Source organism: Hyperolius riggenbachi, chromosome 9, assembly GCF_040937935.1.
Source record: "Hyperolius riggenbachi isolate aHypRig1 chromosome 9, aHypRig1.pri, whole genome shotgun sequence".
NCBI classification, from domain to species: domain Eukaryota; kingdom Metazoa; phylum Chordata; class Amphibia; order Anura; family Hyperoliidae; genus Hyperolius; species Hyperolius riggenbachi.
This window is the reverse complement of record NC_090654.1, coordinates 49,206,422-49,224,168: the sequence shown is the minus strand read 5'-3', so window position 1 is coordinate 49,224,168 and position 17,747 is coordinate 49,206,422. Positions and strand designations below refer to the sequence as shown.

At 42.1% G+C, this 17,747-nt stretch overlaps 1 protein-coding gene across 1 annotated transcript in view; it reads right to left on the bottom strand.

The window, feature by feature from the left end:
* The window catches only part of COL7A1 (collagen type VII alpha 1 chain), a 331,680-nt gene that overhangs the window by 44,272 nt on the left and 269,661 nt on the right, over positions 1–17,747 (bottom strand). Inside the window, exons 82-90 of the mRNA XM_068254821.1 lie at positions 13,698–13,733; positions 9,397–9,432; positions 9,250–9,276; positions 7,419–7,451; positions 5,882–5,944; positions 5,755–5,790; positions 5,557–5,637; positions 3,170–3,238; positions 1,491–1,526 (exon numbers count right to left, since the gene is read on the bottom strand). Of these exons, the coding sequence (XP_068110922.1) occupies positions 1,491–1,526; positions 3,170–3,238; positions 5,557–5,637; positions 5,755–5,790; positions 5,882–5,944; positions 7,419–7,451; positions 9,250–9,276; positions 9,397–9,432; positions 13,698–13,733 (417 nt within the window). The remainder of the gene's footprint in view (positions 1–1,490; positions 1,527–3,169; positions 3,239–5,556; positions 5,638–5,754; positions 5,791–5,881; positions 5,945–7,418; positions 7,452–9,249; positions 9,277–9,396; positions 9,433–13,697; positions 13,734–17,747) is intronic.

The window sequence follows — 17,747 nt, the reverse complement described above, 5'->3', positions numbered from 1 at the left end:
ACAGACTAGAGGAATGGTCAAACAGCTGTCTGCAGTGCATCCAGCTGAGCGGATCATTACATTAGCAAAATATAACACCCCTGTTCCTCTCTATCTCTCTGTTTCGCTCTTTCAGTCTCATTTGATATTCTGGATTCAGCAGCCCTATTGAAAAAAGGCGCATTGAAATTTGGGCGTCTAGTAATCCTAATAGTAAAATATCGGTATTTAATACCAATATTGTACTATGGATAAAACTGACCCTCCTCTCACAAAGAGCCTGACATCTAATTCTACCCCCCCCCCCCCACAAACTTCCCACATGACGCCCAACCCTAAACCCCACCCCACACACAAAGACCCTGACGCTTAACCCTAACCCCCCCCCCCCCCCCCACATACACACACAAACTTCCCATCTGACGCCTAATCTCCCCAAACCCCCATACCTAACCTTAACTTTCCGCCAATCGCCACCAACTAAGCCGCTGGCACCCAAATTACCACTCAAAGCTGATATTTCAATAGGCACCTATGGCGGCGCACAAACTTCCTACGCTAGCGGGCGCCCAAATTGCCTGAGTCGCCCCATTGTATCTATCTATCTATCTTTACACTGTTCTATCTTTGACTTGTTTCTCCCTTAATTGCATACATATGCATTTTGTACTCGTTTTTAGCTTGTGCCTGGCGAGCATTTCTGATGCGCACGCCGGCACTTGTTACAGTGGGTATATACACGTGAATCCCTTTAACCGTGCCGAAGAAGCTTCCAGGCAGGGAAACAGCCATCAGGCATAGTCAGTGCCTACACCCACCTCTCATACACGCAATGGGTAACTCCAGATTTTGCACACTTGTGTTTCCACTGGAGTACAACAATAAAGGCAGATAAGCGGTGCTGGACATTTCCTTTCTCTGCTTGGAAGACACTCTTACTCAGGGGCGTAACTAAAGGGGAGCAGCCTTTGTAATCGCAGGGGGGCCAAGAGCTGTGTGTGTGTGTGTGGGGGGGGGGGGGGGAGCACAACTACTAACCTTCCCTTCCTCCTATACAGAGGACTATACTTTAGATCCGGTGTTTTTGTAGCTACACTTGTTATGGGTGTGAAGATCATGATAGCCACACTTGCTTTATGACCTTGTGGGATGAGCCACAAAGCCGTAAAGTGCACCAAGGGGAGGCAAGGGAAGGGGTGTAAACATTGGGGGGCACCATCAAGGTTTTGTTGGTGTTCCCCATTCATTGTAATTGCGGCACTGCTTTGAGTGTATGCCCAAAGCATGCCTTTGCTGGTTTCTGTTGGATGTGGCTATTCATGGGTCCCAACCAGAGTTGGATTAGGGTGAAATGGGACCCTAGGCAAGCAACGACTTTGGGCCCACCCTTGATGGCCACCTGGCTTGGATTCATAAGAGTGGATGGACACAATTCGATATACTACAAATAAAACACTTGACTGGCACAAAGGTAGGTCAGCCAACAATATACCTGCTTCCTTATGTCTTACCTTATCTCCTTTAGCTCCAGGAGGTCCAACAACAAACTATAAATGAAAGGTATAAATAAAGTTACCATATTGCCATTACATAACAGACCTCCCATGAGAACCGCTCGTGTTTAGAGTTTAAATAAAACATTAGTCCATTGGCCATATCTACATCTTAAGAGACTATACACACAGAAGAAAAATAATACATTTAACCATAATTTTTTTTCTTGTTACTGACCCCTGTGGCTAGGGTCTTATTCAGTGCACTCCCTCCATCCCCTGTATGTGTTTGTCAGCATGCACACAGCTTATGCTGGTGTATGTGTATGGTGCACATGGATACATTACGTTAGCTCCCTTGTGCGATTGGTAAGATGCACTGTCTTTCCCAGGAGAGGAAGTTAGGATGTGTGCTCCTAATCCATTGATAGGTTTGATGCAATGAATGTGTTTGCATGTCTGCACTATGCATGTTACAGGGCCAGAGTTAAGACACCTATGTTTACCTGGGTACTTCTGCACAGTATAGGTGACTAAGCATAAGAATGCATTCTTCTGTGAACTAAGACCCCGGCTTTTAACTTAGCTGTAGGGATAACAGTTGTGCCTGGATGAGTGAATCTGTGCATGCATTTGTTTGAACATTTGCATGCGAGTGTGCGAAGGGTTAACAGATTTTTGCTATATACACAGAAGATCTCTAATGACTTAAACTCTACCCCTCAGCAAATGCCCCACTGAAGGTCATGCCCCCTAATAAGTATAGAGAAAAACCTGTGCTGAAATAAGTGAACATTAAATAAGGAAGGGTAATAGTGCCATATAATATATAATATTAGTGCTATATAAAAGTCATTACCAGTGCCCTTTATTAACCAGTTCCTGCCCCATGATGTGAAGATAACTCTCTGCACTCTCCTTCCTACAAAATTCTAGCTAACACTGTTTATAGAGTTTTTATCAGCTCAGAGATACATAGATTTGAAAAGGAATGACAGCAAACCCCTCTCCAATTCAATGGCAGGGCTAATTAGTAAACAAGTGTAAAATAAACATTCCAGGAGAAGACAGTAACACATTGTATACCCTGCTTAACTAAGTAAGGAAAGGTCCTATTCTAATTTCATTGCTCTATATGTATTGTATGGCAATGTTTTATTCATTTATGTATATTTTTAACTTTTTTTGATAACAATATTTTATATGTGCAAATCGTGGTATACATTATACCAAAGTGAATTTGGGTGTTTTATATCAAGTACCATCTGTACTGATTTGTAGGCACTGATCTTTGGCCCGATGAAGTGAGACGTTTGAACTCACAAAATGTGTTGCCTAGTGCAACTAAAATTTTCCCTGTACCTAATTGGTGTCATCATTGAGGTAAGCCACCTCTATTTTTGTTATTTCTAGATTTTAAATATTTTATCAAATCTGGCCACCTCTTATCCCCTGTTGCGTTAACCATCTGTTCTTATTAATAATCCATAAGAAATATGAGACTGGCACTTCCACAAATTATACTTTAAGACAGAAGACGTTAGTCAACATTTTCTGGCACAAGAGTCCCTTCTTCAGTGCAATTAGGTCTTTATTGTGTCATTCCACTGACCAGCAAATGATGTGGTCCTCCTGGTGATCTGCAGCACACTCAACAAAAAGGCCCATGTGATGTAGCTTACTGATAACTCACTCACCTCTCCTGGAGTTCCAGGTTCTCCAGCTTCCCCTTTGCCTCCAGGAGGTCCAGGTGGACCAGAAGCACCCTGAAGGAAATAAATAAATACATTTCAAAAATGTAAAGAAGAACAAACTTGCAAAAATTGGATGGAACCATCATGTACCTCTGTGGCCAAATGCACATATTACTTGTTGCTCAAGCCTTTTAATAAGATCTCAGGAAGGTTTCTGGTGAGTGACCATACCTTGGAAGATTGTCACATGGTGGGCTTGGTTCACTAAACCGTGATAACTCAAATATCACACCTTATCAAATATATCACACGTTATCAAAGTTAACACACCTTATCAGAGTAGCATAGTGAGCGCTATGAACCCGCAGGGGCTCAGGGCTGGACGAGTGCCATTGACAATTAGCTGGCATAAGTTTGTATTGCTCGCTATTTAGTGAATCAAGCCCGTTATGTGGTACTAACCCTCTGAATACATGCATCCTTAGGAGACCAGCTTTTTTTTCTTGGAGAATGAGTTCACTAGATATACTGTATAGTTTATTTGCAAAAAAATAATCCATGTACCTCCTTCTGATGTTCAAATGTGTATATGCTGTATGTTGTAACATCTTGTCAATCTATAGGAATAGAGTCTGAAGAAGGCTTAGTAGCCAAAAGCTTACGCTTTTCTTTTACAGTAACTTAGCCAATTAATGATATCATCCTGATTCAAAATGTACAACTTTAACTGATGGCTAACACGGTACAATACTGCTACAACCAAAAAGAACCCCCTCCCCCCCCCCCCCCCCCCCACACACACACACACACACACATACCCATCGCAGGCATTAAAGTAACCAGGGTAACAAAAGTGCGGTTTCTGGGCACCACCATTAGCAATGATCTGAAATGGGGTGAGAACACCATCAAAACCAAGGGTAAGGCTCAACAAAGGTTGTTCATTCTGCAACCACTGAAAAGGTTTGGAATGCCGCAGGCGCTACTGGCTAGCTTCTACTCTGCCACCACTGAATTAATCCTCTGCTCCTCCATGATCATTTGGTTTGCTGGCGACAACAGATACAAACTCCAAAGGGGAATCAATGCTAAATAGAAGATCACTGGGACTCCTCTACTCCTCTCGACTGAGGACCAGGGTAGTCAGAATAAGGAATGACTCCTCCCACCCCAGCAGGCGCTGCTTCAAACTTCTCCCATCAGCCCTCTGCTACAGATTAATCCCCACCAGAACCTCCAGGCACAGGAACCTCTTCTTTCCCAATTCTCTTGAATTCAAACCCACCCACTCAACCAAACCCCATAGCCTCCTACATCCGCTGAGTCTTTCCCTGAATCCCCTGCGTCTCCATTCCTATGCCCCTTTGCTATATAGGTCCGTAAATATCTGTCTGTTGTACTGCACTACTGTAAACCTTGTCTGTTAAACATGCATTACTGCCAATGCCTGTGTGTACCAAAAGCAATTCCAGGTATGATTTCTGTCATACTTGGCAAATAGTTGATTCTGATAAGCCAGCAACACGAAATACTGCCCTGCGCTGAAAGTCCAACGCAGACTACTTTTTCTGCCTGATAGCTTCAAGGGAGCTACAATAGTTCTTTATCAGTTGCATGAGAGACACAGAGGGGAAAAGTGGTGCCTTTTGCTTGGTCTCATTACTTCTTTGGCACTGTATTTGGCCTGAGGAAGTGGGTACAGACCCAGGAAACGTGTTGCCAGTGCAAATTGAAGTTCGTTGTTTATTATACTAATTTGTTTTCGTTCATTGAGGTAAGCCACCTCACTCCTTTTATTTTTAGCTGTTTTTAATGCAGTTTTAGCATACCTTAAACGCTTCTTTTCCCCTTTGTGTTACCTACCCCCCTTTTGATCAGGAGTGTTTCTTTCACCCCATAACCATCTAGAATTTTGTATCAATAGAGCAACTGGGTCCAGCCCATTTGGACACTCAAGTGGAGGCAGGTTTGTGCATCACCACTTTCCTGCAGTGGTTAGTTGGTTTAAACCTTCATTTGTGAGTACAACGATTTACATTTTCCGCTACTTAACCACTGTTGTGGCATACTGCCCAATTTGGGCTCCCGTTGTCTCTGTGCTTTTTCCTTACAGGGTGATTTTTGTTCACCCTACACACCTGCGGTTGCGTGAGAGGGCCTTGCAACTCTTTGTCTGGACTGAGCTAATAGGGATTAGAATGCTAACAGAGAAGCATTAGCTAAGATTCACATGTTCTTTATCTCCCTCCACCCAAAACTATTCTAAAATCTGACATTTCAGATTAGATGTTTACTGAAGAGTTCATTGATTGCATTTATCACTAGGGATCTTCATTGTTGAGATATTCCTGCCAAGACAGATAAGAACCAAGATCTATGAGATACATTACCATCTTCCCTGGAAGGCCGGTCTCCCCATCTACACCTGGTAAGCCATCTCTTCCTGGAACCCCGTTCTTTCCTGGTTCACCCTGTTAAAGACACGCTATAGTAACATTCGTTTGGTTGACTTTAACTGTAAACACATTGCTGATACTGACACCAGGCCAAACAGTGCACAGCTGTGGGAGCAGTCAACACAAACTTACCACTTGCCCAGAAACTCCTGGTGGTCCTGGTTGTCCCTAGAAAGGAAAATATTACTTTAAATGTAAACTATACTCCTAAATACAGGAGAAAAAAATGAGTGATTGATTGATGCATATTGATCCTCACCACTATTCCAATAGGTCCTGGTGGTCCCGGAGGTCCTACAAGCCCCTGTGGACCCGGCAATCCCTGAAAGGCAAAACTATATTATCAGTTATTACTTTGGGCTTTATCAGAGTTATAACTTTGGGGGTTATTCATATAAGTCACACAATTCAGTCGTCGCTGAATAGTGAATGCTGATAATTAGCTATGGGGTACTGTAGTTTGCACATGGTGCATTCTTTATTAAATATAGTCATCACCAAGCAGGTCAGGTTATTTTGTATGGCGGTCAAGTGTTAAGCAATCTTACATTATGGAACGTATTGCTGAGTTCTATAACTCTTGTGTCAGTAAAGTGCATATACGGTAGTTTCTATAACCTTGTTGCCCCCCCCCCCCAAAAAAAAACTGTTTAAAATTTAATTAAAAACAGAATATGATGATTTGCAAATTGTTTAAATCCTATGGTTAATTAAAATAATGCAAAAACAACTCATTTTGAAACTGCGATTTTTTGCTGTTTCATTAAAAATGTACGTTCATGCAGAATTTGATGCCTAGAACATGGCCAGCAGAACAACAACAACAAATAACATTTGTAAAGCGCTTTTCTCCCATAGGACTCAAAGCGCATAAGCATGGCTCAGACCATCGTGGTACAGAGGAAGAATTTTATAAGTCCGGAAATGCCAGGCTAAACAGGTGGCTTTTCAGTCTGGATTTGAATAGCTCCAGGGATGGTGCTGTCTTTACTGGGTGTGGCAGGGAGTTCCAAAGAGTAGGGGCAGCATGACAGAAGGGAGTGACCAAGCACTCTGGGAGTGACCAAGTTTATAGAACTTGCTGATCTGAGGTTGTGAGAGGTGTGGTGCAGCTTCAGCAAGTCCTTCATGTATCCAGGGCCCAGATTGTGCAGAAGGCTGGAGAAGTTGTGTAATACTAAAAAAAAACCTCTGGTGGGTCATTTCATAACTAATTAAGTTAACTAGCAACAAATTAGTAACATGACTGGGTATTAAAAAAAAGCACACAGTAGATGCTGAATCTCTCAAAAGTAAAGGTGGAGCGGGGTATACCATTCTGTGAAACACTACACAGGTAAATAGTTTAAAAGTGTAAGAATAATGTTGCTCAAGATTAAATTGCAAATAAGTTTTATAATAAAATCAAAAGCGTTAGAGGATCCAGAGAAATCTCCATTAGCAAGGGACAAGGCCAAAAGCCCATATTGGATAGCCATGATCTTCAGAATCTCAAGCAGCACTGCATTACATGAATGCACTAATCTGCAGTTGAATTCATTGCATGAGCTCAGGATGGAAGACTGCTGCTGTGAAAAGTCAGTGAAATCTTAAGATCCATAAATATGTAAGGTGAAAGCATTTAATGCACGTATAGTATTGCACAAAGTCCACATTTGGAATAACATCTAAAAGGTCAGAAAGTAATATTTGTCTTTTCAGTGAGTAAAAAAAGTATGTCCATCTCCATCTTTACCTTTTGAGGGGCTTAACCAAACAAATCATCAGTTTATCATTGTATACTGAATGAAACTCACCCGTACACTGGGACCAGGTTCTCCTACATTGCCCTGAAACACAGTTACCATTATGATACTTAAAAGTGCATTACACAACAAATACACATTCAAAGGACTGTATTCTATGTAAATAATAGTTGCATTTTTAAATAATTCTCAGAAATATTAAATAGAAATAAGTCACAAACATATTTTAGTATTCAACCTCGTCAGTCAGTTGTGAGAAGACAGGAGAACCCAGTTGTTCTCACATAGCTGCTGCACAGAAGAACAAATCTGCATTATTTGTCTTCATGCTCCGCCATTCACCTACTGTATGAAGGTGAATGCTGTATACACAGAGCATTAACCACTTCACCTACAAGGGGTTTTGGTATAAAGAAACAGAGCAATTTTCACCTATCAGTGCTCATTCATTTACCTATAACTTTATTACTACTTATCACAACAAAGCAATCAATATCTTGTTTTTTTTCACCACCAATTAGGCTTTCTTTGGGGGGTACTTTTTGAAAAGAATTATTTTATTCTAACTGCATTTTAACAGGAAAAATAAGAAAAAAAAATTTAAAAAATTAATTATTTCTCAGTTTTCAGCCATCATAGTTTTAAAATAATACCTGCTACCGTAATTGAAACCCACACGTTTTATTTGCTCATTTGTCCCGGTTATTGCAACATTTCACATTTTTCCCTAGTACAATGTATGGTGCCAATATTTTATTTGGAAATAAATGTACATTTTTTCAGTTTTGCATCCATCACTTATTACAAGCCCTTAATTTAAAAAGTAACAGTAACATACTCTCTTGACATACATATTAAAAAAGTCCATAAGGTAACTATTTAGGCTTTGTTTTTTTATTGTACAGTATATATTTTTTATTTATTTATTTAACAAAAAAAATTGGGGTAACTATTGGGGAGTGTGGGAGGTAAGGGGTTAATTTTAAATGAAAAAAAAAAAGTCTGTTTGTGTAAAAAAAAAAATGTTTGTAGATGTAATTTTACTATTTGGCCACAAGATATCCTCGCACATAACTTCCTTATGCGTCGTATTACTACGCAAACAGGAAACGGGGACTTAGATCAATGAATGGGAACTGTGTTCCCATTCATTGATCTTCCGGCTAACGATCGGCGGCAGTAATAAGCACAGGGGTGCGTGGGGGGATGTGAGCGGGAGTGCACGGCGGAGAGGGACATAGTAGCTACGTCCCTACAAGAAGATATGGGAAAATGCAGGGACGTAGTTACTTGTCCCGGGGGAGGGGAAGTGGTTAATATTAGATTATTTACTGATCACAGAGACCATCCCCAAGCACTGCTGCTGGTTTGACTGAAAACTAGGAACTCATATCAAGCTGTTGTTTTGTTGAGAACTGAGGGTTGGCAGCTAACTCTCTAATCAGTGAATAATCTTAGTGTACTGTAGTGTAAATGAAGTGTCTGAGGGTGAGGAGGACTGGGACCTGGAATGAAAATAAAACTCTGCATTTCAACTGTATAAAAAATAACAAAGATGTCTGATACAAATACAATAAATATGGTCACATTATATATTGCATTTATTATACAGGCTGCTTTTGAAGCGCTTTGTAAAAAAAAAAACATGCATGCTTTAAGGCCTGTTGTCAACTCATTCCTTTAAATACGGACACATATGAATTATACAGGGCTTGTGAGTAGTTAGATTCAGTTTAGGCAGTGGTTATGTGTTAGTAGTCCCGAAACCTGCATAACCTAGATGTGCCAATATTTAAACGGATGATTTGGCAACCCTGGCTTTAGTTGATAGCAGACCATTGCTGATCTTTCATGTCACATCAGTCTCCATATTGTCTCATACCTTTGGTCCAACAGGTCCTGGGGGACCCTGCAAAAGAACACATTTATTAAGAATGTAAATATCAGTTACACATTAATGGTTATTTTATAAATCTTGAAATGCACTATTCATAAAGCCACAAAGCACAGACATATAGAAAATACTTACGGTGGGTCCTTGTTGGCCGGGTTCTCCTGGGGTACCCTGAAAACACATAACACACAATAAATACCCTTAATTTTGTTATAGATTACAGTCAGATCTATGGGGGGGGGGGGGGGGTGTATTGAACGAAGAGAGAATTGGGCCTGACACAACGTAAAGCTGTCTGGCTCATCTCGTTTGGCAATCTTGACTGTGGTATCTACTCTCTTTTTTACACAGTTGCAAGTTCACTCAACTGTTTCTTTAGCGTGTAAAGTTTAAAGTGAAGCGAGCATCATTTTTAGCACCCAGGGCATCTCAATAGCACATTAAAAATGCATGTAAACAGTGTGGCTCATTACTACAAAAATTCATTCTACCTCTTCTTTTTACATTTAAATGTTTGTTAGAGGCTTTTATTGCTCTACTTCCTCAGCCTGCTGTCCACAGGAAGAGCAGGCAGATAAGGACTGCTGTAACTAGCAGTAACAATGAGCAAACAAAAGCTTTCATCAGCAGAGGGGGTGGGCAGATAGGGCACTGTACTTCAAACACTTTAGAGTCACACTTGGTTACATTCACACCTTACCCTGGATAAATAAGGGCAGAGGGAAGGGGAATTGGGAAAATGGCAGCTTACACAGCTATTAGAAACCAGGACAAACTGCAGAAAAAGAAAGCTGCTTGGATCCCTTTAAAGGATCACTATTGGGAAAATTCAACATTTTCCATACTGTCTATACGACAGTTTTGATCAATTTTGGGTCAAAATGCATTACAATTCAAACGATCGGACATGATGGGGCAAAACATTTCTGGCAGATTCTACCAGAGTGCTTGAATCTTTAGGAAATGGAATTTGGCTATCTTTAGAACCATCTGCAAAATGTTAACTTTTTAAAAAAATAACTTATCAGGACATATTGATATGGTCATGCTCCTGACATGGTACAAGACATGCAGCATACAGAGCAAGGGTCAGTAAAGGGTTAGTATCTGATCATCATCCAACTTTTTACATTATTTCTAAATGTCCCATTACCAACTGCTTTCTCTTCACAATGAATTGCACCTTCGCTTCAAATAAAGAGTCCAACTTTGCATTACAGTGTTCCCTCAGGATTTTTTTTAAAGTGAAAATGTCATAAACTTGGGCAATAAAAAAATGAACATGTGATTAAACACTTGGGGTGGGAAGTTATTGCTATTGTTCAGTGAAAAATGCATGTCAAAAGGCCCCTCTACACCATGCAATATGAGTGTTCGATCCTACTTGCGATCGATAAATCCATCTAAATCAAAAACACAATTGAATAGGGTAAGGCCTCTTTCACAGTGGGACGTTAAAGTCGCATGTTATAAAAAATTATAACGCAGACTAACGCACAGCAATACAAAGTCTGTGCGACATTCACAGTGCACACGTTGCGTTGTGTGTAACGTGCAGCAATATTTAGAAAGTGCTGCATGCTGTGCGTTTAGTAATACATTTGCTGCGTTATGTGTGTTGCACATGCTCAGTAAGGTTTTTTTGTAACGCATGCGCCGTTTTCGTTCCATCAGTATGCGACGAAAACGGCGCACCAAGAGACACATAACGCAGTGCAAAATAACGTCCAATTTCATAACCTACATGCGCTGCGTTAGGGGCACGTTGTGCGACTTTAACGTCGCATCAAACGCAACGTCCCACTGTGAAAGAGGCCTAAACGTTAGAATCAAATGTTTCTTTGCAGTTATTAGGTCGATTTCAATCGAACTTTTGAACAAGATGGTATTGGACAGGTTGTATTTTATCTGATTATCGAATGCGACAGCTGCAAATAAACCGATAATGTTGATAAACTGATTAAAATTGATAGAAAAAAAACGCATTGTGTGGAGGCATTAGTTCGATCGGGTCTTTGATCATACCGTCGAAGAAGATCGTGCGATCGGAAGTCGAATCGCACGAAAAATCTCATGGTGTAGAGGAGGCTTTAATGATCAGCTGTTTTAGAGAAAGAGGCTGATGAAAACAATGCAGACATTTTGAAGCAGTAACACCATAAAAAGCAAGCTCCAGGTCTTGGATTTACTGAAACACAACATTGTTCTCCAGAGATTTAACATTTATCTTCTCCCCGGTACACATTGCCTTTCTGGTAACAGAGCAGCAGCATAGCAATAGGTGATTCAGAGGTTGCGACCGCACCAGGGCCCTTGGACCAGAGGGGCCCACTAGTTGTTAGCCTTTCAATGGTGCTGTGCTGGTAATGGTCACTCCTATATATATTTTGAATAGTGGTAATCCTCAACATACTGTTCCCCTCCTTGCCCATGCGCCCATTTATATATACTATATAGTGGCGGGCAACCTGGAGATCTGTTCACCAGGCTCTCCCCTAATCTCTGTTTGGGGAGGGGGGGGAGGGCGCGTAAACTAGTGCACTCCCAAGCTGCCGGACTCCCCACTACAGTGGGGGTTGCTGAAGTGATCGTTACGCCAGTGTACATTATGTGGTTCGGTGCAGTGCCGGAGGAGATCGAAGGGTTGGACACATCGATCATAGGAGCCTAACGCCATGTTGGATTAGATCTAATGGCTGGGGCAGCCAGCAGCAGCCTGAATGCCCCTTGTTGGACGTGCTCGGACATCAGGAGCTGGGGAGTCCGAGCAGAAAGGGTTAATACAGACTACATACAGCTTGGACTTGGGCCAATTGAAATCCACAGGGAGTGTATCTGACTGACCCGATTTCAAGCTTCATACAATCTGCATTAAAGCTAATGTTAACCAAGACCCCCCTCCCCCCCAAAAAACAGATACTCACCTGTGGAGAGGGAAGGCTCTGGGTCCTATAGAGCCTTCCTGCTCCTCTCACAATCCACTCGTTGCAGTGCTCTCACCTCGTTTCACCTGCCATTGTGAGAGGCTTCGGAAGCCCGAGTGCTTCTGAAGACGGGTGGCTCAATAAAGCGCATGCGTGAGGGCAAAAGAGAGAGAGAGCACTCATGCAAGCGCAGTAGAACTACCTGTCTTTGGGAGCACTCGGGCTCCCAAAGAATTCTGAAGCCACCCACGGCGGCGCAGAGCAGTATTCGACCAATCGGTCAAACACTACTAACAGGTATGACAGTGCTCGAAGGAGTGGACCAGAAGAGGAACGGGAAGGCTTTATAGGACCCAGAGCCTTCCCTCTTCTTAGGTGAGTATCTATATTTTTGTTCTTCACCTAACATTCACTTTAACTACTTTCGAGCAACGCTAATTGAAATCTACACCCTGTTTTGATGCTGATCTGGCTGGCAGAGCGTAGATTTCAACTCACCGCCGCTGCGCCCATCCGCCATTTTCAGCACTCCCGTTGATCTCACTGCTGTCTCCCCGCCGCCTCCCGTCGCAGCTCACTCGCCCTGCCAGTCTCTATGACTGCAGAGCCATTTGAGCCAGTCAGCAGCCGATTTCATTGGCTCCTGGCCCTGTCTATCAATGTAAGCAACTCCTATTGGCTTACATTCGTCACTCCCACCGATCTTGCCGCTGTTTCCCTGCTGTCTCCCGACGCAGCTCACTCGCCCTGCTAGTTTCTATGACTGCAGAGCCATTTGAGCCAGTCAGGAGCCAATTTCATTGGCCCCTGGCCCTGTCTTTTAATGTAAGCAACTCCTATTGGCTTACATTGATAGACACGGTCAGGAGACAATAAAAGCGGCTCCTTGACTTTATCTACTGAACATCAGGGAAGCTCAAGAGCATAGTCCACTATCCTTTCACTGTACTGCACCTTGTATCCCTGAAACTACTGATTATCTTACCATAAAGTTTTCACTGAAAACAACCTAAAATAAGTATCTTTCATTGTATTGGCCCAAGTTTGTTAAAAATTTTACTGTGGGTCATCAAGTCTGAACAATATTATGAAAAAGTTATGAAATTGTCTACTCTACTTTATTTCTCAAAAATGTCAGCGAATGACGTAATTCTAATTATTTATGGGAAAGTCACTTTAATATGATGGTTAGTGATGGTCATGTCTAGGAGAACTCATGGAGAAGCATATGATCGTTTTTTTCTGGGTGAAAGATATGTAAGTCTATGATTTGCTAGTCATGATCATGTGGAAAGCAGGATGTGATCACAGCAAATCAGAGGTTTGCAAATCTATCAGCTGATCAAACAACCCACATGAGTTCTCCTAGATGTGACCATCATTAGTGATGATAAAGCTAGGCTATAGGTTTTTGACTCTTTAGAATAATTTGCAGACACTGTAAAAGCATAGCCGGCTCTTGTTACATCATCACTGAACATTGAACATGCCACATGCACACTGAGCACCTACCGGTCGTCCGAGCACTCCTGGGAAGCCTGGCATGCCCTGCGGATAGATTTAATTCAAGCCCAATTATTAGTAGAAGCAAAGGGGAGTTACCAGAACCCAGGTCAGTCTTTAAAAAGGTGTTCGTGCAACGAGACAGACCAGAGGCACAGGCCAAGTACAACGTGCAAAGCCATCGCAACGGCTCCAACAACCAATTCAGTCCAAAGGCCCAAACTGGGGCCAACAGGGCGAGGGGTTTACTTACAGCTGGGCCGGGTAGCCCGCTATTGCCCTTCAGGCCCTACAATGGATGGAACGGACACAGAACAGGAAGGAATCAAACAGGTCATAACTTTATTTTTCAATCACCGAACCTGTTATTATTTTCATCATTACCATTATATTCATAGAAAAACATATACACAAATGACAACTCTAAAATGTTTTTCCCTACTCTTTGCATTCTGTGATGGTGTGGAATTATAATCAACATTCAATTTTTGCCTTAATACATAAAATTCAGGAAACAATGAATGTGAAACACTATAAGGCGACCTGCACACTGCATGCGATTCCGATTTTTAATCGTTTTTTACATCCGATTAGAATTCCAATTTTTAATCGTTACTGCATGCTGCGTTTTTTCCTCCCTTTTTCTGTTGATTGCATTCAGGGAAAATCGGAATTGCAAATTGGAATCGGAATCGCAAAAGAGATTTGCAGTGTGCAGGGAGACTTAGACTGCTCTGATGTCTCTTGAATGCATATTTACATCATAGGGAAGCTAAATGATATTATTGCAGGCTGCGCCGTAAATTATCAGATTGACTTCTAATTAAGTAATTGGTGAGCAAATTAAGGAGAGAAAATTATCCAAAAGCCACACCCTGCTAGCGATCAGCAAAGAGCTGCAGCACAAGTAATCCTACAGGATTACTCACACTGCAGCAATTGTGGTACAGTTTAGATTTCTGATGATTGCAAATGTGCTCCATGTAGCATTTTCCAGGCAATTGTGTTACTAGGTGATTGCGATCACGATTTGTGCTTCCGAGTGTGAAACCTTAACTCAGGGGTCCCCAACCACCGGGCCGCGGCCCAATACTGTGCCACGGGACGTTTTGCGCCGGGCCGCGGCTAATCCCCCTGCCTCTGAATGATTTTTAAATTCATTCTCACCAGCCTTCATTAGCCGCGAGTGCACGTGGCTGAATGCACGCAGAGCGCACGCAAAACTGCTGGTCGGCCCCTCTCCTCCATGCTGCGTCTTTCACAGTAGCGCACCACCTGGCTGCTGTGAAGAGGCAGGAGAGTGGCTTCCTGTAGCGGTGATGTATATCACCGTTACCAGGGGAACCGCTGTCCTGCTTCCTGCCTTTTCACAACAGCCGGGGGACTCGTTGCTGCAAAAGAAGACGCAGCATGGAGGAGAGGGGCTGATCAGCAGAACATGAAAGAGAAAGCGGCCACCACTAAAGGAACACTACCTCTATACTAGTCCGTAACTGGTGTAACTGCTGGGGCAACTTTACTCCTTATAATGGGGCAACTTTACTCCTTATAATGGGGCAACTATACGCCCTAAACTGGGGCAACTATACTCCTTATACTGGGGCAACTATACTCGCTATACTGGGGCAACTATACTCCTTATACTGGGGAAAATATACTACCTATACTGGGGCAAATATACTACTTATACTGGGGCAACTATACTCCTTATACTAGGGCCGCTGCGCCAACAACACTCCGCCCCCCGGGAACCCGCTGCGCACAACACCCCTTACCATAGTCCCCGTCCTGCTCTTGGTCCCCAGAGAAAGATTTGGTTTGGATAGCGGTCCCCGGCCCAAAAAAGGTTGAAAAATAGTGAAATGCTTAAAGTTTCAGCTGTTAATGTTATGCTATTTTTAATGCTTTAGACAATAGATGATATTTTGGTACAATATCACTTTAAAGAGTACCATTCACAAATATGAACTGGTAATTATTTGAATCTGTACCTTAAAGTTAATCTACCAGAGCAGTTTTACCAGGATGACACTGTTTTTGTTATATAATTGCACTATTTTTCAAATCTACGACCTGTTGTCTTGCCTGAGCTCAGTGCACTGTAGACTGTGGTTTGTTTTCCATGGATAATTAAAGGTGGCCACTAACAATACGATTACCAAACAATCGTTTACGAATGATTATTTTCATAAACAATTACTTTTTGGGGGAAATATCTCTTCGTATTCCCTCGCTGTACTCTATTCTAACACTAACCTTCCCCTCTTTTAACACCTAACACTAACCTCCCACTCTGATCCTAGACTTCCACTCTTGACTCTGCGATCCCAAAACTAACCACACCCCTCTCACCCCTCCACTCCTAACACTAACCCTTCCCCTTACCATTACAGCTAATTAGTTTCAGCACCGGATATGGATTAAGACCATACAGGGCCCCAGGAAGACCAATGAATTTTTGCCCACTCCTTTTCCCGTTTATTGGTTAAAAAGGTGTTAAAGGGTACCTGAGCTCTCCAAAATTTTCAAAACGGGAGGGAGCAGGCATAGCGTGCTGTCCTCATGCTCACAGCTCCCTCTGTTCTTCTTTGTTCCCCATTATGTTGTAAAGGCCTCTCAAGCTACTTCTAGGTTGGCCAGGGTCGGTGAGCAGTGTGCAGGCATCACAACTACGTGGTGTGCATTTGCAGAGCATTCCTGGCTATGGGCACGTGATCAAGGACGCACATTGTCAGGCAGAACCTGCTCAAGTCACCAAACCTGGTCAACCCGTAGGTAGCTCTATAAGACCTTTGCAACATAACGGGGAGAGAAGTACGGTGGGCATGAGGACGACCAATAATTTTGTCCAGCTCATTTTTGGAGTTTTGTGTGACATTATGTCCAATTTGCTTTTTTTCTTCCCTTTTTTTCGTTTTTGTTCCAATGCACACAAAGGGAATAAACACGTGTATAGCAAAACACGTGTTACTGCAATACTTTTCTTTGAGAAATGCTTGATTTTCTGGAAGAAATTCTGGGTTATCAACAATTTCGGCCATGACTGTATGCCACTGAGCACAGAAGTCAAGCAACTGGCATTGTTTATTAAATAATGACGATGGTAGCCTACATATTCCTTTCAATTCAGGTTTCCTTTAATTTTTAAAAATTGCCATCTAAATAGTAAAAAGAATAATAGAAGCACATTACAAAGTCCCCTTTTTCCCTTTACCTGTTCATCACGATAGGCTGATGAAAAGAAAAATCATAATAAACAGAGGATTGCAAATTTAGATTAGTGAGCATCTGTAGGGAGTGAATCTGATAGGTTTCAGCCATCGCTACTTATGTTATAATTGCTGGAAGGTATAGCATAGCGAGTACATGCATCAGTCCCATCACCGGACAAGAAGCCCAATCCAATTCACTTTTTCTCCCAAGTTTTCTTTAAGGAGATCATTTTCATGTTCTGTTTAACATAACTTTTCAGCACTCTGCAATTGTAAAAGTACCAAAAAGTAGGTGAATAGGTCCTGCCTAAATTACTCTGAGTATTTTCTTGCTTGCTGGTGGCTTAAAGGGCATTTAATGACGAGTGAAAATATCACCTAGGAGAAAACTGAGAAGAACAAGTGAATTGGATCAGGCCCACTGTCTTTGTGGGTGTAACTTGAAAGGTGATGGTCTGAAAAACAGCCCTATTTTGGGAAGAACAGAGGAAAAGGAAAGAGAGTTTGTAAATAAACTATACAGAGAAGTAACACAAAAGTATGAAATATAGAGCGCGTCCTCGTGGTTGCAGCTTTGGGGCTTTGAGTTGGCCAGGAGAAAAGCGCAACATAAATGTTCAGTGTCTTGTCTGTGCCAAATCACAAGTCAAGAGATGGTGAGGGCCTGTAATTTCTGACAGTGACAAGCTTCGCAAAAACTGCCAACTGCTACATGGTGTCACACTGGTATAAAGTTCAGAAGTGAACAAAGCGGCATATTTGTAAGGTGTAGTCCAGGGAGGCATTTGTGTGACCTACATTTGATATTTCTATTCACAGTGAAGTATTGTATACACTTCTATTTACT